A 21,979-nucleotide genomic window follows, 5' to 3' on the forward strand; every position below is an offset into this window, starting at 1 on the left:
TTATTTAACCTGAGGTAAGCAAAATGTGGCCCTTGGGCTTGGTGTAGACCAATTGGCTCCCACCATCCTTAGGGCCCCTCCACCCCATTGCTCCCTGAATTATTGTTTTTTAATTGTCAGAAGTCCCATTGTGTCATCTAGAGGGCATGGGAGACAATTTTGTCATGTTTGTCTCCTCCAGCACCGCTGGTCTTCCCAAAGAAGAATTGGATTGAGAAAGACATGGAAACAAATGTGGCCCTCCATAGTCTAGCAGTGAGTGCCTACAGCTCTCAGAGTTTCAGAAATTGCCTACCCCTGCTTTAGCGCATGGGTAGGTAATTTAGGACATGCATATTCTATTATTGGGGACTCATTTTACTATAAAATGAAAAAGTTTTTTGAAACTGCACTTTTTGGCCTTTCATAATGCCAACCATAATAATGCTTATATAAAAACTACAAATTTGATTCCAGTAAATTTTTTATTGAATTGTCTCTGCACTCCATTGTAAAGAAACAATCCTTTATTGTCACTCTGTAAACTGATGAAATCTGTAATGATGTAAAATCCTAGTTTTCATTTGAAGAATTGTGAACTTCTAGAGAGAACAGTTATTCTAAAGCATGGCTGGGCAACCTATAGCCCTCAAGAGGATTATGAACCGTTACTACTATCATTCCTCTGCATTGGCCAGACTAGAAGAGGATTTGGAGTGCATCAGTCTGGAAGGACACAGATTTCCCAGTCCTGTTCTGGAGAAATAAATGCTTACATTTTACTTGATTAATATTGGGAATACCTTTGTTTAATTTCAGAGGCAGTTATGTTGGGATAGTTGTCAGCAGCCATTTTTGTCAGACTCTTTTAAGCTGTTAGCCATTTACAAAGCTGTGCAGATACTGTATATATTCTAATGTTGGTAAAATTGCCATTGGCTCTGGGTGGTCACAGTTAAAAAGAAAGTAATATATAACAGCTTGTTCAACAGGACCCTTGAGTAAAGATGGCTGACTATTCTCTGCTCTCAGTCAGATGAAATCAGAAATTATTTGGCAGATATTTCTCCTCTTGCAAAAGCGATCAAATCTTTTCCCATGACAATCTCATGCTTTGAAAATAATCCTATGTCTTTTCTGCTCTCCCAGCCCATCACCAAAACAACATCCCTGTTAGACATGCCACTCCAAAAACCTGCCCTGTTCTGTTTCTCCATCGAGAGAGCCAGGTCCAGAATACACCAAGATTTCACATCTGATCCTTTAGGGGGAATGTGATCCCATCAAGATCAGGTAACAGGCCCGCTAACCTATCAGGATGCCCTCCTAACAACAGGATCTCCATCTTGTCAGGATTCAATTTCAGCCTATTTGTCCTTGTCCAGCCCCTAACCGCGGCCAGGCAACATTCTAGGGTCTGTACAGCTTTCCCTACTGAAGAGGAAAAGGAAGATAGAGTTGTGTATCATCAGCATACTCATGACAGTGAACTCCGAATCTCTGAATTACCTATCGCAGCAGTCTCGTGTAGATGTTAAACAGCAAGTGGGAGATGATCGACCCCTGTGGAACACTACATTGTAGTGTCCACAGGAATGAAACAGCTTCCCCATCGAGGAAGGAATGGAGCCAGTATAATGCCCTCGGCCATCGAGGAAGGAATGGAGCCAGTGCAATGCCTTCGGCCATCAAGGAAGGAATGGAGCCAGTATAATGCTAGACCTCCGATCCCCAATCTCAATAACCGATCCAGGAGTGTACTGTTGTCAACAGTATCAAAGGCGGCTGAGAAGTCTAGGAGGACCAGCAGGGTCACACTTCCTTTCCTTGATCTTCCTCCTGTAATAGGTTATTTAGCAAGGTGACCAGAAGTGTCTTGGTCCCATGATGCAGCCTGAACCACTATTGGAATGGATCCAGACTATCTGTATCCTCCAAGAACGCTTGCAGCTGGTCAGCCACCAACCTCTCAGTCGGTTTCTCCATGAATAGTCTGTTAGCAACAGGATGATAGTTGTTTAAATCATCAGTTGACAAATTAACTTTTTTCAGGATGGACCGGATCATTGTCTCCTTCAGGACAGGGGCAAATATCCCTCTTGTAATGAGGAGTTCACAATCTGAGTGGCCCATTCAACCGTCACCACCCTGGCCAATTTTAAGATCCAGGAAGGGCATGAGTCTAGTTGGGAGTTGGTGGCCTTAGAGCATGCAAGTGCCTTGTCCACATCATCAGCTGACACAGGCTAAAACTGATCCAATAAAACCAGACAAGATGGTGTGTTGGACATCTCAACATAACATATTGAACTGATGGACTCAAGGTCTCTATGGATGGCCTCAATCTTAGCGTGGAAGTGCGCCGCAAAGTGGTCACAAGTAGTGACATGTGGCTGAGGACCCACATGTTGTCCGGCTCCAGTGAGGTTGCAGAACACTCCAGAAAGTTCCGCCTGATGGTTAGCTGCCTTATTATGCCTAATGTTATAAGCCTTCCTAGTGGCCTGTATGGTGTTACAGTATTTGCCAGACATCTTTTTTACCACAGCCCAATTAGCATCTGTGGGAGCTTTTTGCCAAATGCTCTCTAGACTTCTAACTTTTTTCATGGCTTTCAACTCCTCCAAAAACCAGGGGGAGGGGCAAACCATGACACAGAGGAGGAGTTTAGGTGCAGTAGAGTCAACTGCCACAGTCGCAGCTGAATACCATTCTGTAACCTTAGCTTCAATACCCATGCCAACCAGCTCATCTGGAAACCCACCCAAAGCATCTTGGAAACCAGTTGGATCCAATAGCCTCCATGGGTGGAGCATTCTAATCAGTCCTTTCTCCCTGCGAGGTGGTGTTGACATTGCCACAGGAATGAAATTTCAGCAGGTGATGATCTGACCATGACAGGGCACATGAAAACCTGGTCACCCTGAGATCATACTGTCCCAGACCAGTCAAAAATACAAGATTGAGTGTATGACCCCCCACGTGCATTGGGACAATCCCATCGATGTCATGGATTCCATTATGTCTGAGGCCAGACCAGTAGACAATGGAGCACCAGCTTTGGGGATTGCAACAGTGCCACAGAGACAAAGTTTGTCTGCCTCGGCAGGGACAGTGCTGCGTCTCTGGGAGAGCAGTACACCAACACCACCCCTAATCTGTCCCTATGGTCCACAACCAGATGGAGGAATTCAAGATCAGGGCAAGCCAGGGTGGATATTCTGCTAAACTTGATGGAATTTTTAAATACAATGGCAACACCCCTCCCTGGCCTTCTGGTTTGCCATGATGTTGGATTGAATAGCCTGGAGGCAGATCTGAGAGAGAGAGCTACCCCTCCCTCAATGCCCATCCAGGTCTCTGTTATACATGCCAAGTCAGCCCCTTCATCTGCAATCACATCAACGATGTTGGGATTTATTTTAGACTGACCTGACATTCAGCAACAGAAGAGACAAAGTGGAAGGCAATTGATTGATCTGGTTTCATTGGGACCAAATGCCAAACTTGGGATCTCCTGAAATGGCCAAGGACTTGTGACTCTTTGGCATTCTACAAATCCCCAATGTTCTCTGAGTATTTGAAGAAGTTCACAGAGATCACTTCTCATGGCAACTTTTCTTAAAAATGAAAGTCCTCCTTGCCCATCACAGTATATGTTATTGGTTAGCTGTGTTGCCAGAATAGTGTTCTACTGTGTTCAAATTAAGGTACACTAGTATGGTGTATATCACCTACTGTTTTCCTTGAGTTTTCCAGTCTACATTTTTCAGGTTGGCTAACAAGAGAAAGTATTATGTGATTAAAATTGAACGGGTCAAGGGTTTGTAGATTTTATTAAGCCCTCCTCCATATTGTAAGCACTCTGTGAATCTTGTGAATCACTGGTCACCTGGCCACATCTTGGCTATTGATGTTACCACAACTAATTTAGTAAATGAGCGAGAACTGTATAGCCTTGAAAAGATCAGAAAGGGAGAAACCTTTCTGATTTTTGGCAGTAGGGAATAGGGTGGTTGTGGTCCTTTAAATTCTGTATAAAATTAGCAATCAATGTTTAAACCAAATTTACTTGCCACTGGAAGAAGACCTCCTCAAATAGCTGACATTGTAATTTCTTTTGACACAGGAGAGTATGGATTTTTGTGATTCAAGTGCCATTTGCACAAAAAGGCCCTAAGATGATCTATAACACTTTCTATTTCTGTGGTAGAAATCTTAATCATGCTCCATGTGTTAAACACTAATGAAATCTGCTGCCACTCTCAAGACACACGAGGACATGGATTACTGCTTGAAGTGGGATTTTATGTAGATTTGGTTATGGATGGCATGTGCTATTGTCTGTGATTACAGTGGTGCCTCGCATAGCGAGGTTAATCCGTTCCGGATTAACCTTTGCTATAGCGAAACATCGCTGTGCGGGAATAAAAAAGCCATAGAAACGCATTGAACTTCGTTCAATGCGTTCCTGTGGCTTGAAAACTCACCGCTGTGCGAGGCTCGTCCATAGCGCCGCCATTTTCGCGCCCTCGGTAAGCGAGGGCAGGGCGCGAAAATGCGGCGTGGACCTTCCGGCGGCCATTTTGGAACCGCCGATCAGCTGTTCTCCCCGGCTTTGTTATGCGATATCGCAAAGCGAAAAATCGCCATAGGGGCCATCGCTGAGCGAATGCTCCAGCGATGGCCCAGAGCGCCTCGTTAAGCGATTTCATCGCTCAGCGAAGCGCTCGTTAAGCGAGGCACCACTGTAGTTTGTTTTCTCTACATGGCAACAACTGCATTGATTGTCTTCAGAGTGTTTTTTCTGTGCATTTTGGCTTTCCATTTCTCCCTTCCAGTTTGTTACTATCCTGATCCACTTTCCTGTTAATTCACCTTTGCTTTCTAAAGTATTCAGAACTTACTAAGCATCAGACCTTACCAAGTCTGATGCTTAGTAAGTTTCCCTTTTATTGTTCTTTCCTGTAGAGTCACTGCCCTGTATTAAAAGGCACCATCAATAACAAACAGGGCACTGCCATTTCACTTTTTTTTAAGAGATGTGCACACATATGCCTCGTTGCTTAGACCCCCATCTTTGAAATAACAAGACTGTTTTTATGCACAAATTGGACATACAGGCAATCACTCGAGCTTAGAACCCCTTCTAGTCACACAAACTTCAGACAGTGTGTGAGGTTGCAAACAAAATTCCAATAGTTGTTTTAGGTTTTTCAGCCTGTTTGGCCGTGTTCTGGAGGTTTTTCTTCCTAATGTTTCACCAGTCTCTGTGGCCGGCATCTTCAGAGGACAGGAGTTAAAAATCTGTTTGTGTTCTGGTGTAGTGTGTAGAATAGTTGAGTATTTGTAGCTGTGGAATCCGGTTTTTGTCCTTTTCAGGAGATTGGATGATTATGGTGCTCAGGTGTTTTTTGTTATTGATATATTGTTGTAATAAGAGGGGAGATGATCTGCCACTGTGGCTGATGGGTGTTGTTAGCTAGTCTTTTCTGTGCTGTGATCAGCAGTCCTTGTGGCTGGGTAGAGTTCGTTGACCTTTTTGCAGGCTGTATTTTTCAGTGCTGAGAGCCAGGCTTTGTTGAGTTTTAGATTTTCTTCTTCTTCTTCTTCTTTTTTTTTTTGAAGCTTTGCTGATGTTTGTGGATTTCAGTGGCCTTCCATGTGTATTCTAACATAATGTTTGCTGGTGTTGTCCAGTACATCTGTGTTTTGAAACAGGATTTCCAGCTTGTTTCAGGGCATGTTCAGCTACTGCCAGTTTTTCCAGTGGTTTTAGTCTGCAGTGTCTTTCACGTTCTTTGATTCTGGTGTGGATGCTGCATTTTGTGGTCCCAATATATACCTGGCCACAACTGCAAGGTATCTGGTGTACTCCTGCAGAGGTGAGGTGGTCCTTTTTGTCCTTTGCTGACCGTAACATTCCTTGTATTTTTGTGGTGGGCCTGAATACCATTTGTAGGTTGTGTTTTTTCAAAAGTTTCCCCATAAGGTCCATGACCCCTTTGATATATGGCAGAAATACTTTATTTGTGGGTGGTAGTTTTTCTTCTTCAGTTCGGTGTTGTTTTCTCTGTTTGATGGCTCTTGTGATTTCATTCTTGGAATACCCATTTCAGAATTTGTGAAACAAAAACAAAACCACACAATGTTCCATTGGTCCAATTCTAACTTTGCATGGATGGTAGTGGTTGAAATGATATAATCTTAGATCATGTCTATGTTATGTCTTTAATTATTGCTTTTGTGTACTCATAGTACACGGTGCATTTCCAGTTTTGAATGAAAACTGCAATCTTGGACCTAAAACAATATATGATGCAGGAATAGCCTAAATCTTCAATCACATCCCTAGAGGAGACTTGATATCCGTTGTTAGGCTGGGTTTAGGCTGTGAGAAATACAAAATTATGTCATGCATTCTTGGAAAATGTGAGAATAAAGAGAGGTGGCAACATATAGTTATTTTGTGAAGGTTTCCAGGCATTTGTAGCAGTAAGGTAGAAGGAGCAGAAGACTTGTAAGTGGTACCTCTAGAGGAAGAAAGAGAAGAGGCAGGCATGTACTGAAATGTAGAAACAGAGAGGGTGTGTGGTGATGGGTGGAACCAAATGGGGCTTGTGCTACATCTGTGAGTAGACTGGAAGTGTTTATGGATTTATAGTGGTGCCCCACTAGACGATTACGTCGCAAAATGACAAACCCGCATGACGATGAGTTTTTGCAATCGCTATAGTGCTTTGCAAAACAATGTTTCCTATGGCCGATTTTTGCCATACGATGTTTTGGACCGTGCTTTGCAAGACTTTTTTTTTCGGGACCGATTTTTGCAAAACGACGATTTTGACAGCTAGGTCCGTGACTTGCAAAATGGGTGTTTTCGGGACCGTTTTTCACAAGACAGCTATTTTAACAGCTGATCGGTGCTTCGCAAAACAGTTTCTCTATGGGCGATTTTCGCAAAACGACGACAATTTGTCCCCATTGGAACACATTAAACGGTTTTAATGATGTTTTAAGATTTAAAGATGATGTTTTTGCAAAACAGCGATTTTCACGGAACGAATTAACATTGTCTTGCGGAGCACCACTGTGCAGTGGAGCATCAAAGCAAAAAGCAAAGTGTGCTGCTTATGTACTGCCCCACAGCACTTAAAGCACTCTTGGGGGGTTGCAATTTAATTAGGCAGGCTACACATAGCCCCCCCCCTCTGTGAACTGGGTACTCAGTTTAATGACCTTAGAATTGTGGAAGGCTGAGTCGGACTCGAACTTGCTACTTGGGTCATGAGTATAGTTTTGGTTAAATCAATCTTTATTTTGCAGTCTCCTACCCATTAAAATACATACATATAATATTTAAAATAAGAGGAAGCAATTAAAACATTTCAAGACAGTTAAAACATTATAAAGTAATAAGATAGATTACCCATACGTTGTTTTTATATTAATATTATATACAATCAATCAATCTTAATTTTGCGGTCTCCGACCCATTAAAATGCATACATATACTATTTAAAATAAATGGAAGCAATTAAAACATTTCAAGACAGTGAAAACAGTGAAAACATGAAATGGCTTACCCATATATTGTTTTTTTTATTTTTTATGACGGGGTTAGGTAGAGGTCAAGATTGTTTTTCATATTCTTTGAGCAGAGAGAAAGAATTTGGCCACTGATTCGGTGGTTATCTTGTTTGTGTCACTTAATAAATATTTTGTATGCCAAATCAGAGTCCTACCTGAGAAGACATTCATTATGGGCTTGAGGAATTTGATACACTCAATACTGTAAAAATTACACTCCAAAAGGACATGCTTCAAAGTTTCAATTTCTCTATCCTTACAACGACACAATCTTTTTTGTAAAGAATATTGGCAGAATAAAATTGCGGATTGGAGACAGTTAAATCGCCAGATGCTCTATGGCACCTTTATAGGGCCTTCATCTAGGTGCTTTGATCGATAGAGCGGGTTCAGACTAAATTCCTTAGAGCAATTCTTGAAGTTCCAAGATGTGTAACAAATGCACAAATTCGTTTAGAGACAGGCTCACTAACAATGGTATCCAAAATTACACTAACCTCCTTTCAGTACTGGCTTAAAATAAATTTTCAGTTACAAGGATTAACCCATCTACTTCTAGAGGACAATTTTCAATCAAAGTGGTTGAAAGCAGTCCTAAACAAATTGCAAGTTACGGGCTTCTCTGCACAAGCAATGTTGAGTATGCAATGGGATGAAGCAAAATCAGCCCTTAAACAGAGAATAATGGACATGGAAAGACAGGTAGATCTTAGTAGATGTCCCAACTTCAGAGTGATAGACATGCACAAATATCGCTTGCACCCCATGGCCTATTTATCACAGCTTGAGATGTAAGTTTAGGAAGCTTTACTCTGGCTAGATGTGAGGCCTTTCCCTCAGCGGTGTTGGAAGACAGATTTAAGAAGATCCCGAGGGAACAGAGACTCTGCCCTTGTGAATCTGGTGAGATATAATCTATTGAGCATATGATGCTCAGATGTAACATGCATAACAAGATTCGAGGAAAATATATTACACCTCTCTTAAAAGACATGACAAGCCAATCAGACTCAGACTACTGTAACCAATTGTTAATTGATCAAAATCAGACTACTACAGAACTGGTAGTGTAATTTTGGGCAGCATGCCATAGTAGCCAGAATAGATAGCCAAACCCTTAGACATTGGTCTTTTATTGTTATATTTGTAGTTTTATTGCTTTTTGTTTATTTGAGTCGTCTTTTTGCAGTATATGTCAGTACTTGAAGCTCTGCATTCAATTTTGTTTTCTTGAAGACTTGATGCTGTAACAATAAAGTATGTATGTATGTATATAAATCGGGCTCTTGAGAAGACGTGCCTGTATTTTGGGATAATCAAATTCTCTAAATACCTAGCACTTTGGGAGAAATTATAGTTCAGGCCAAGGTACAAGATGTAACATGTTTTGCAAGCCATTGAAATAGAATACTGGAAGTTCAATGTCCCTGATTGGCTTTTCTAAGATACAGTTGGTTGCCTTGGGTTTCTGGGCATAAAGAAAGTCCAAAGAGAGCCCTAATAGATGCAGTTAGGCTGGAAAAGCTTTACACCATGCACTGTTATGGACATCTTTCTGTAGAAGGTTAAAATATCCCATAGAGGGATCAGCATGTATTACCTTGTTCCAATATCTAAAAGCAAAGAGTCAAGCGCTGCATTCTAGTGATGTTAGACCAGTCTCTAATCATAAGGCATTGCAGCGATGCATCTTGGCACTCCCAGAATGGATCTTAGAACATTTGAAAGAACACTCTCTATACTTGTGTGAAATCCTAGGATACCATATACCTTTGCGAATACATACCATATAACAGTTGGGGCAGAATCTTGAGCTTAAAAACTTGAATAACAGCTGGTATAAATTTTCCTCTCTTAGTAAGGAAAAAACACAAGATAGCTTTCTGCATGTTCTGGGCTGCTTGGATTATGGCCCATCTAAGGGCAGCCCAGGAAAGTTTATGGTGGAATGTAATCCCTAGATACTTTAGCTGTTTTACTTGCTCAATGCAAGAACCGTTAATTGTCCATTTTCTAGGTCTTACAGAATGAGCGAAAACTATAATTTTGGTTTTAACAACATTTATAACCAATTGGTTGTTCTTACAGTAGGTCATAAATGTGCAGATCAGCTGTTTAAGTCCTATTTTAGATAGGGACAGAAGAACCGCATTATCTGTGTAATGCAGTAGGGGGCATTTGGTCTCTGCCCATATAGGAGGATGGAAGTCTGTTCCAAGACACCACCCAAGCAGATCATTTAAATACAGGTTAAATAGTGTGGGGGCTAATATACAGCCCTGTCAAACATAGCTTTGGTTGCAGTACTGCAGCTTTTGTGCCATGAGGCTCTTTATGATCACATGATCAGGACACAGAAAGGGATGGATCGTTTCGGCTATGTGGTACGAGATAAACAGGAGGGGAAACTCACTTAATTTTGTGGTCATCTCTGTCTTGAACAACTTCCAGAGAAGTAGCTGAGTTAGTCAGTATCAGCAAAGAACATAACAAAAATAAGTTTTGTGGCACTGCAAGGAGCTACAGATTATTTATGAACAGGGGCTGCACTCAGTGATCCATAGGATCTGTTCCAGCTTGCAGTTCTAAAATAAGATTCTAAGTTTTCATGATCAGAAAGTAGCTCTCACAGGAGATCTCTGGGTGTTTTGAGCCAGGTTGACAAAGATTCCGGAGACTCAGTTGATATAAGGACTGCAAGCTATGTTTAGTTCTGGTTCTCAAAGCAAATTCCTGCATTCATGGTTCTTTAGTTCAGGTGCATCAATATGTTTTATACTAAGCTTTGGTTTGATTTTTGAAGGCTAGAAAACAGATCCCTGCTATCTTGAAATCTGTGGTTTGCCCTTTTCCAAGGCATTACTTTTCCTTTCATCAATAAAAGACTGGAGAGAAAGAGCGATAAAACATTTATTAAATGTGTCTTTTAGATGCTAAAACACTCTTACGTTGGTTTATTTGTGAATCTACTATCTGGGAACATGTATTGGAAAAAGATGGTGATGCCATGTAGTGTGGAGAATTAAACAATTATATAATAACATCTTGATATTACCTCTGTACACAGTACTGTATAAAGGGCATATTTTAATAATTTTCCATGGTACCTTGAAATGTCTTTGTCTCTGAACTTGGTAAAGCTGTGTCAGCAGCCCTTATACTTCGCTATAACTCAGAAGTGATGAACTCAGAATTTATTATTATAACTCAGAAGTGATAAATAACAACATTTCACCACCCATTTTATTCTTTTTTTGTGTAAGTTAAATATTATTTTGGTCAGCTTCTCATTGAATCATTACAAATCTTAAGCAATGCAAAGCTACACTGTTCATAACTTGCTTCTGCTTCTCTGTATAAACATGTATACATGTGTACTTGCATAATGGTTAATTTGCAGTGGTTCTCAAATTTGGGTCCCCAGATGTTTTTGGACTGCAACTCCCAGAAATCCTGGCCAGCACAGCAAGTGGTGAAGGCTTCTGGGAATTACAGTCCAAGAACATCTGGGGTCCCTAGTTTAAGAAACACTGAACACAACCTGTACTGCAATTAAGTCACATTGTAAACAAAATCTTTCTGGAACATGTAATGGTTGGATGATGGATAATTATTTATAGCATTAATTTTCATATCTTGCCATTTGAAAAGAAGCTTAATAAAAATGTTTTCTTACACCGCCCCCCTCCCCATTAATGAGTTGGCAATGCACATTGCAAATGCAACTTAAACTAATGAATGTGATATGTATTTCATCTTATCTTAGTAAGAAAGAAAATAAAATGAATTGAAAGCGTTTCCAGGTTTTAGGAGTTGGAGATTGTCTGGAGCTTGGGGGTTCAGAACCACCAATGAGCTGGTGACACCCAACTCCATTTCACCTTTTCATCCAATTCTAGAAAAGCTGTTTGAGTCCTAAACTGCTGTCCGGAGTCAGTAATGGACTGAATGAGGACAAGTAAACTGATGCTTTATCCAGACAAGGCAGAGGAGGTCCTGATCAGTTGAAAGGCAGATCAGGAAATAAGTATCCAACTTGTGCTGGATGGCATTTTACTTTCCTTGAAAACTAAGGTATGGAGTTTGGGAGTGCTCAAACTGGTTTAAACTGTGAAAACATATCCCTGGGATGCCCATGTTTTTTCAGTGACCAGGGGCATGTTTCCACAGTTGAAATGTGTTCCCCAGCTACACTTGTTCTTTAAGAAGTCTGATCTGGACACATTTTCAGAGAAATAGTTGTATTAGTTTGTGCAAGCTGATGTTGTTGTTTAGTCATTAAGTCATGTCTGATTCTTCGTGACCCCATGGACCAGAGAATGCCAGGCCCCCCTGTCTTCCACTGCCTCCGGAGTTGGGTCATGTTGGTAGCTTCCATGACACTGTCCAACCATCTCATCCTCTGATACCCCCCTTCTCCTCTGGCCTTCACACTTTCCCAAAATCAGGGTCTTCTCCAGGGAGTCTTCTTTTCTCATGAGATGGGCAAAGTATTGGCGCCTCAGCTTCAGGATTAGTCCTTCCAGTGAGTACTCAGGTTGATTTCCTGCAAAATGGATAGGTTTGTTCTCTTTGCAGTCCAGGAAACTCTCAAGAGTCTCTTCCAGCACCACAATTCAAAAGCATCAATTCTTTGGCGGTCAGCCTTCTTTAGGGTCCAGCTCTCACTTCCATACATCGCTACTGGAAAAACCGTAGCTTTGACTAAGTGGACCTTTGTCGGCAAGGTCTCTGCTTTTTAAGATGCTGTCTAGATTTGTCATCGCAAACTGATCTACACAAAAGCAAATTTTAAAAAAAGAAAAGAAAAATGTGGGGACACCCTAAAGACTGTTATATTCCAGTGGCAGAGCTTCATGGATAAATCTACTTTGTCGGATGTATGAGTCTGTTCACTCTAACACCAGAGTGAACAATAATATGCCCAACAAAATGGATTTATATACAAAAGCTCACTTGTTTGAGGTGCCACTACATTTTTGTTTTTGTTTTATTTTGGATGTGATTTGTACAGTGCCACATGCCTTAGTTACATCCCGTTTGGATTGCTCTAATGTACTTTGCCTGGGGATGCCTTTCAAAACTGAAACATCAAGGGGTACAGGGTATTGCAGCTGGAGTCCTGATCAAAGCTGGTTTCAGAGAAAACAAAAACTCCTTCTTTCAACAGCTTTACTGGCTACTGGTCCATGTCTGGACAGAATTCAGAGTGCTGTTTTCACCTGTGAATCCCTGAATGACTTGGACTGAGACTGTTTGAGGGACCATATCTCTCTGTACTAGCCTCCTCCAGCTTTAAGATAGTTAAGGGGTTGCTTTCTCTCAGTCTCACTGCCCTCAGAGGCATGCTTGGTTTAGAAACTGGAGAGGGCCTTTTCTTTTTTTCCCTTTTCTTTTATTATAACACAAACAAACATACAAGACAAACAAAAAAATATATGCTGGGAGGTAATTTCCATATATCCATCTGGTACATAATTCTGACTACATAATCCATATTACCCTACTAACATATTTAGACTATTAAGATCAAAATGTGACTTCCTAACTTTATGATTAACATACATACATTATCTAAAATATAAACTTAAACCTATATTGATCTTATATTTAAACAATTCTATTGTTATATTTAACATGAGACATTTTAGTTTAAGATTTTTATATGCTTATCTATTACCCATATATGTGAAAATCAACAATTACTAACACTATATCATAGTATAATTGTATCCCAGCATCCTTATTATATCCAATTAAATGTCAAAATAATAGTGCTTAGAAATCATCAAAAATCAATATTTTAAAAAGGAAGAGGATATCTATATACAGTGGTGCCTCGCTTTACGATTGCCCTGCATTACGACAAATCCACTTAACGACGATCTTTTTGCGATCGCAAAACGATGGTCTGAATGGGGGAATTTTGCTTTGCGATGATCGGTTCCCTGCTTCAGGAACCGATTCTTCACAAAACAACGTTTTTTGAACAACTGATTGGCGGTTTCAAAATGGCCTTCGGGTGATTAAAATGGCTCCCTGCTGCGTTTAGGGACAGATTCCTTGCTATACAGGCAGCGAAAATGGCCGCTGTATGGAGGATCTTCGCTGGATAGTGAGTGTTTACCCGATTGGAACGCATTGAATGGGTTTCAATGCGTTTCAATGGGGTTTTTATTTTCGCTTTACAATATTTTCACTTAATGGCGATTTTCCTGTAACAGACTATCGTCGTTAAGCGAGGCACCACTGTATAAAACCTTAGCTACATAGTCATACTATGATTCATATATTGCTTAGTGTCTTTATATCTGTCTTGTCATCAATAACTTCTAACAACTATATTCAACATGAGTATTCTAATTTAAAAGTTATATGCACTTATCAGCCATTTAAATCGTTCAGCAAGTAATTTTCCAATTTTTTGTTATATTTCTCAGCTCCATGTATAGACCAGGGGTCCTAAATTGCTTATAGCATTATAAACCTAGATTTAATTTCTTACATCCTTTTTACCAGTTTTGAAGTGCCATCTATAAAATCTCTTTAATCCATTTTCTCTCTGATTTACTAAATTTATCCTTCTATCAATCATATTCTGCCTTTGAAGCCAATCAGTATCTAGTCTGTAATCAACATTTCGTTGCCCTTCCAGTTTCACCTTCCCACTTCCCTGCTTTGAGTGTTCTCCCATCAAATTAATGTCTGTTTTTGGAGTAATCTTCTCCTTTATATGCATCCCTCGTTCATCCACCTGCTTTTCCCTCTCACCATACAGATTCATTATTCTGGCCTCCTCTTGGGTTTTTTTTAACCCTCCTTCCTAACAACAGATAAATTCACTCTCTGGTGCTGCCTCTGCTTCGATAGGCTGGTCTGGCATCTTCAGAGCCTCTTCTTTGCCGTTCCATCCTGAAAACAATGTCTTAACTTCAGAGATCTGAAGTTCATTTGGCGCTCGTGTAAAGCGTTCTTAAAGTAGTCCTTCATTGTTGAGTTGGGCAGCATGCTTTCTGGTTCCTGGATATGAATCTCACATAAGGAAATGCTTTCTGTCACAGAGAAAAAGGTTCTTCTATTTTCTCTCAAAAGCACACCAAATTGGCTTGTTTATTCTTTCCTCCAGCCAAGAGCCATAAAATAATTAAGTAATAAAAGTCAATTGCTCAGTACAGCTCGTAATTTATTATGCTAGCCCAGGCTCCAACTTTCACCATGCAGCTCCAGTTGTAGATCCAGTCATGATAAAAATCTGTTTAATTTATAATCCACCTCTCGCAGCACAGTTCAAGATCACTTAAGTTTCTCAGCCTTCTTAGACTTCTAATTTTATATTGTAAAAGTTATTCCATCTATCAGAGTACAGGGGATGAGAAAGAAGAAGTCTCTGTCTGTATCTGTGTCTTTATCTGGTTTCTGTTCTGTTTCAGGCATGACACAATAATAATTTACCAATGATTCTGGGTTGAAAAGCTTATTTGCCACTTTGAGATTACACTGTCTTCTTTAAAATCAGCTTAAGTTTAACTTATACTTGCTGAAGCTGTGTAAGGGTCAGTTAGTCCCTGTTCATGCAGTCAGACATAAATCTTCATGCCTCCCCACTCCTGGTGGCTTACTCACCCTTACAGTGCCTCATTTAAGTCAGTTGCTCCATAGGAAGGAAACTCTTCCAGAGACAGACCACCGTCTGAAGTTCGGAGGTTCCAAGCCCTACTTGCTGCAAGTCCACTCTTCTGTGGAAAACTCCCCCCCCCCGGTCACCTGGGGGGTCTGCTGACTCGGAGTAAACACAGAGGTTCCCAGAGCTCTAGGATTCCCCTGTTCTCGCCACCATTGCTCCACCCCTTCCCGAGAGGACCTTTTCAATGGCTGCTCCCAGGCTATGAAACTTCCTTCCATGCAAGATCAGGGGCTCCTTTCCAGTTGTTCTTCCACCAGCAGACAAAGACCTTCCTTTTCAGGCATGTTTTTAATATGCAAGCCACTGCTTAGGAATGAATGTTAAGAGAAGAATTATCCTTTTATATATTTAAGATATGTTTTTAACTTGTTTTAACATGGCTGTATTTCCTGCGTTTTAATAAAATTATTTTTATATTCATAATTTTTAAATCGTGGTTTTAAAATAATTTCTAAGCCATCTTGATTCTCTCTGTAGGAAGAGGGGGAGGGTAAAATGAAAGTAAGTAAGTTAGTAACTAAATAAGGAATATATGAGAGTATCTTGTTATATAGATATGGCAGATTGTTACCATTTAACTGTCATGATTCTATCCTGGGGAACCCTAAGATTTATAGTGAAGTGTTTAGGATTCTGTGCTACACCATTCTAGAGCATTCCCCTGGATGCAGCAGAAAATTGTAAGTACTCACAAAAGTACAGATCCAAAGATTCCTTAGGTTAAAGCTGTGTCATTTACAGTGGTATTAAACTGCTCTTACTCTGTTGTGTAGATACACTTTAAGTCTCTTTTAAGTGTCATTAAAGCTTGATGATTCCATGTGGATTGTTACTTCCCTGCAGAGCTGGCTTCTTCCTCTGTGCTGCAAATATTCCCAATTTCTGAAATAAAGTGATATCAGTTACACCGTATTCCTCTCATCTGTAGACTTAAACCATATTCAGTTTATTAAGTTTCTGAAAAACTTACATGACAATAAATTATTTACAATGACAATAAATTATTATTATGATGATGACTGTGCTAATTCCTTCCCCCATTGTCACTTTCATCACAGAATGTAACTGTCTGTAGAGGGAAAGGCTGCTTTGTCTGTTTAGACCACAAAACACACAAAAAAGAAGAAAACAAAATAGAATGTTCTGATTCGTATGAAGACTCTACCAAGATAGATCAATTTCCCCCTCTTCAGACAGTCATTACCCACAAAGGAAGTTGTAATAGGGATAGCAGAGCTGCTGATGTCCAGATGCTGTAAAATGATTAAATGGGGCTACTTCATCTGACTTGAGGGGTGGGGTGGGGAATAACATGAATAAATTTCAGCCATCACACCAAGTTCTCAGAAATTATGAGAGTTGTCATGCAAAACATCAGGATGACACCTGCTTTTTTGTCACTTGGGTAAACACTCAGCTTTATTTTTTAAGGGTTGGACGTGTTAGTGTGTGGCAACAGAAGGAAAAAGAATGTTTTTAGCACCTTTAAAGCTAATATTTTAATTGGCATGAATTTAGATTTTAAAGCATAGCATCTGCCACAGAAAAAGTCTTTAAATTCAGCTTTAGGTGGATGAAAATCAAACCAGGGCTTTGCAACATGAGGAGACTGCTGTCTACTTTGTATTCTTAGCTTATTCAACTGTGCAAGAAAATACTTATTTCTCTTGCATGATGTTAAACTTAACAAATAAAATGACCAGCAGTTTTGCTTACTTCCTCTGTGCTCTCAAAAATTCCAAGTCTTTTGAAAATTAATTATTAAACTAGGCAATTACATATATTGTAATATGTTATTTGGCACAGACTGTAACTGAAAAAAGCCTACCTTTTCCCCTCTTACACCCCTTGTTGATTTCTCATTCATTATGTAGTCTGTATTTGTGTTTAAAAACTGTAAATGGGAGATATGCATATCTCTGTATGCATATATGTAAGGAGTAAATATTTCTGTACATAATGTGATATGAATATAGTAGGACAAGTTATTGAAATGTGAAAAACTAAACAGGGTTCCTAAGGAAAGTGCTGAGTTATGTTGGTTTCTCTTCTTAAGGGATTTAGTAGGTGATGGATGCACGCAGTGAATTTGGATACTGAATATGCATTTTTGTACTGAAAGTTCTTTAAGGAAGGAGCCTTATGCCTTCCCTCCTTGGGGTTCACATTTACTCATTGTGGTGGTTCAGCCACCGATTTCTGTTCTGTCTCACTTCCATGATAAGAACTAGAACAATGATTAGAAATAGCAAACAGAGAGGGCAGGACTTCTGAAGGGGGCAAAGTCACTTCACCTCTGTCATGCATCCCCCTCCTCTTTTGGAAGTGGTGGTCAGAATTGCTGGCTCTCTTGATGTAAAGTTCCCAAACAAAGGATGTCCAGTTTGTGAGGAGAAAAAAACCTTAAAATTTCCATTAAATTTACAGATTGTCAAGTAGTCTATGTTATTTGATTCCTCTTAAAAATTTAGATGAAAGGAGTTGTTTCTTTGTTTTAGTATGATCAAAAGACAAAATCACTATGGTTAACCTGAATGTGTTTAGCGTTAAAGAGAAGGAAGGTTTTATTATTTATTTATTACTTGCTACTTACAAAAATACACCCACACAAGGATTGCATATAGCAATTTGGAGATCTCACACTGTCTTTGAATGCTCTGTTATTTTCTTCAGGCAAGAGAGTGTGACAGGGCTTTTTTCTTCATTTTAAAACAATCTTTTTTATTGACATGCTGCATGATGAACGGTTGTGTGACTATATGTGCCCCACAAGTCAAAACTCTACTACTTATTATCAGTTTCTGTAATCCGAAAACATCAGCAAGGCTGCAAACTGTTCAGATACAGTGGTGCCCTGCATAGCAACGATAATCCGTGCAGCAAAAATGGCTGCAAAGCGATTTCGTCGCTATGTGGTTTTTAAAAGCCCATAGGAATGCATTGAAACCCCTTCAATGCGTTCCTATTGGTTTAAAACTCACCTTTAAGTGAAAATCCTGCATATGGCCGCCATTTTTCGCTGCCCGGTAAGCGAGGAATCCAGGCGAAAACACAGCGGGCGGCCATTTTTTTAACCCGGTGGCCATTTTGGAACCGCCGATCAGCTGTTGGAAAATCATCGCTTTGCGATGATCGGTAAGCAAAACAGGGTACCGATCATCGCAAAGTGATATTTTCCTATTTAAAACATCGCAATGAGATCGCTTTTGTGATCGCAAAATCTTCATCGCTATGCGGATTCATCGTCAAACGGGGTGCCCATTAAGCGAGGCACCACTGTATCTTAAAGTATTAGCCCTTCATCCCAATTTTGTACAAAGTACTCTTATTTGAGCATTAGCATGTATTCTGCTCACTGAAATTAATAGCTGTAGTCTTAAATATACACATTGTGATTTCCATTTATTAATATTATTTCTTTAATAGGTGTTCACTGGGAATAACTCACGTGTAAGTTCACATTGAAAGCTATCTGCAATGAGTATTCCATCTATACATTTTAAGCAACAGGCTTAATCATTTTTATGTTTGTCACATGTTTAAAGATTATAACTCTTAAGTCACCCACAAAGCTGAAAACATAGTCCAGTAACTTAAGCATTACTGTATTTCTGAACCTTTCTGTCCTGTCACCTTAAACTATTAGAATTTCCTTAATATATGTTGGCTGAAATCCTATTTGGCAGGTTCTGCCTGCACAGTGGGTATGCCTTTCATTCGTGATTTTGGGGTGCATGCAGTTTTCTCACATTTTGTATGTTAATGCACACCCTGAAATCACAAAAGGATGCCTTCAATTGACATCAATATGCCACTGCCAATAATAGCGTCCTTGTTGCTCAGGAGGAGCTAGCTGTGCAGCAGTATTTCAGCCTTTATATAGGTTGAGTATTTTCTAGAAAGATGTACCATGAATCACTTGAACAATAATATCTTGATATAGATTTTAACTTCATATTTTTGCTTCTTATCTACAGCTTCCTGCAGATTTCACAAAACTGCACCTCACAGACAGTCTCCATCCACAGGTGACCCACGTTTCATCTAGTCATTCAGGATGTAGCATCACCAGTGACTCTGGAAGTAGCAGCCTATCTGATATATACCAGGTATATTAGTAAACAGTTACAGTGTGTTTACCACATTATATATCTTTTGTGTGCTATTATGGTATGTTTACTGTGGTTTATATCTTTTACGTATTTACTTAGCAAATGTCAGTATTTGCACTAACGATAAGAAGCTATGTCTTTAAAATGGCGTACCTATGGTGTGTTTCCATTAGAGTTTGTGAATGTTCATTTTAAATCTACTAAAATACTGTGTTGTGTTTCTGAGATCACAGGTGGGGATCCTGTGGCCTTCCATATGTTGTTGAACTACAACTCCCACCATGCCTTGCTATTGACCAGGCTGGCTGGAGTGACAGGAATTGAAATACATCAACAACTGAAAGCTTTTGTGTTTCCCAACCTTGGCTTAGATCAATAGCTGACAACATGATTCTTCAACCTCCTACTCTCTATCTATCTGGAATTACAAATCCTATCATCACTGTCTTTTGTTATAATGGCAGGGGCTGATGAAAGATATATCAAATTTGGGTCCACACAATTGTGAAAGGCTTGTCTACAGAAACAAACTCATGTTCTGGTATTTAATTGTTCTCATAATACAACTGCTTAGTTCATCTTCATTTTCGAATGACAGTGTCATTTTGGGAGACAGTTGCCACTTCGTAGCCTAATGATTTTGACACATATACATCCCAGGTTTTTCTATGGAAAAATGTTTCTTTTCCATAATTAAGGATTACTTAAATAAAAGTCTTTGGAAGATAAAATGTGGAAATCAGAGACTTATTTTGGTTCTCAGAATATTAATCTTACTATTTTTAAAACTGTAAAAGTTTACAATTTTAAGTTGTATGAACGTCTCTGTTACTGGTTACATTGTGAGTGTTGCCTGTAGGTGCTTCTAAGAATGAGATTTCTGATACAGTTAGTAAAAGTAGACATTTACTAATTGTACCCACAAGTAATTGTTTACCTCTATGTTTGAATATTAAGTGAGAGATACTAGCTGCAAATCTTATTTATGATCCTGCGTGCTCAATTAACTATTTCTTGTATTTGTTTCATGACAATCCCTTAATAGTACAATTTTAAGAGCAGTTGTTTGCAATGAAAATACATTCATAGACCTCTTTTGAGTTGAATAAATCATGAAGCTGAATCTTGAGATGCTTTCAGCAATAATTTGAGAATATTCCTGTTTAAATATTCATGTTGTTTCTAAATTTGTATGTCATGTGTTATATATAAAAGACAAATCCATTTAAAGCAAGAGTTACTTGCTGAAGTGAAATATGTGATCCTTCCAAAATCATTATTTATGAGAGGTCATTGGGCTCCCTTTGAATATATTGAGGAGGTATTTTTTGCTTATTTATACATCAGAGGGGCAGTGTAAACAATTTGTGTTCTGTTTGCAGCCTGTAGATTAAGAAATTCCTTGTCCAAGAGGATTATCTGTAGTTACTTAATTAAAGTTGAAACACCCATAAGTCAAATAGTCTCTTGTATGCAAATCAATGCAGTGATGAAAAGTCATGATTTGGACTGAGTTCATCAGTGCTGTGTATGCTGAGATGGAAGAACATGTTGCTGTCAGCAATATTAGTTTCTTAAAGCGAAATGGTACATAAGGCACACATGTACAGATACAACAGCTAGAAGTGAAAAGAACTGCTGAAAGAGAGTAATCAACTTTTTTTGGTTTTAAATACATTCTAATTTTGGGAGGAAGAACATGACTACCATTGTATATCCACCAATATGTAAGGTTTTAAAATTTTCAGAAAAAATATATATGTGCTTATCTAGCTTTGTGCTTCTATGTTCATTAATACTTCTGGTCACAGGATACTGCTTTGGTTTTGAAAACTGTATCCCAAATAAGAGTTTTCTAAATATGTGTTAGTGGTAACATGTGAGTGCTCATGGTTATTTGATCAAACCTTAGATTCTTAAAGAAATTTGTCCTCTTTGCCTGCTAGGAATGTAAGTCATCACTTACTTCATTCTTAGAGGTGAAAATGAAATGCATGAGATCACGATAGTTTTTTTGTGTATTTCTTGCATTTTTACTTTTTGCAAAAAAAAAAAATCTATAGAAATAACAAAGGTTTATGGGACGGCTAATCTTAGTGCCCATTAGGCTGTATAGAGCAGGGTCCTGGCAGCAGTCAGTTGCCTAGGCAGGACAGGGCCACGGACACAGATCTCCTGCCCTCTGCAAGCACCACAACATGCATGTGCACAAGCGCATTCCACCCCTGCGAGCGCACCATGCACCTGCGTGCAAGCACCCCCCCATGAGCGCCACTACACGGAAGCAAGCAAGCCGCTCCACTCCCCTGAGGGCACACCACACCCTTGTGAGCATGCCACGCCCCAACAGGTCCATGGTTGGAAAAGATTGTGTTCTGTTCAGTGGATTTCTGTTTTCAGTGAGTCTCTCAGGGTTTTCTAGGTGTTCAGTATTCAGACTTGGTTTACTGCCCTTTTATTCTGGTGGTGCTCTGGTGCTATGCAGCTGTCCAAAGTCTACATGTGTGGCATGGCACATAATGCCATCAAACATACAGATTATCTCATCTGTCTCTTTTAGGAAGAACAGTGAGATTTTGACCCCCAGCCCCTGTGCAGCCATGCTCGTTAACCC

The 21,979-nt window shown here is 39.6% G+C and overlaps 1 protein-coding gene across 7 annotated transcripts in view; it reads left to right on the forward strand.

The window, feature by feature from the left end:
* RAPGEF2 (Rap guanine nucleotide exchange factor 2) overlaps window positions 1-21,979 on the forward strand; it is a 217,572-nt gene that overhangs the window by 139,122 nt on the left and 56,471 nt on the right. For all 7 annotated transcript variants that reach the window (XM_020781418.3, XM_020781421.3, XM_073001508.2 and 4 more), the window contains one exon: window positions 19,231-19,362. In XM_020781418.3, coding sequence (XP_020637077.3) covers window positions 19,231-19,362 — 132 coding nt within the window. The remainder of the gene's footprint in view (window positions 1-19,230; window positions 19,363-21,979) is intronic.

Source organism: Pogona vitticeps, chromosome 5 (assembly GCF_051106095.1).
Source record: "Pogona vitticeps strain Pit_001003342236 chromosome 5, PviZW2.1, whole genome shotgun sequence".
Classification (NCBI taxonomy): Eukaryota; Metazoa; Chordata; class Lepidosauria; order Squamata; family Agamidae; genus Pogona; species Pogona vitticeps.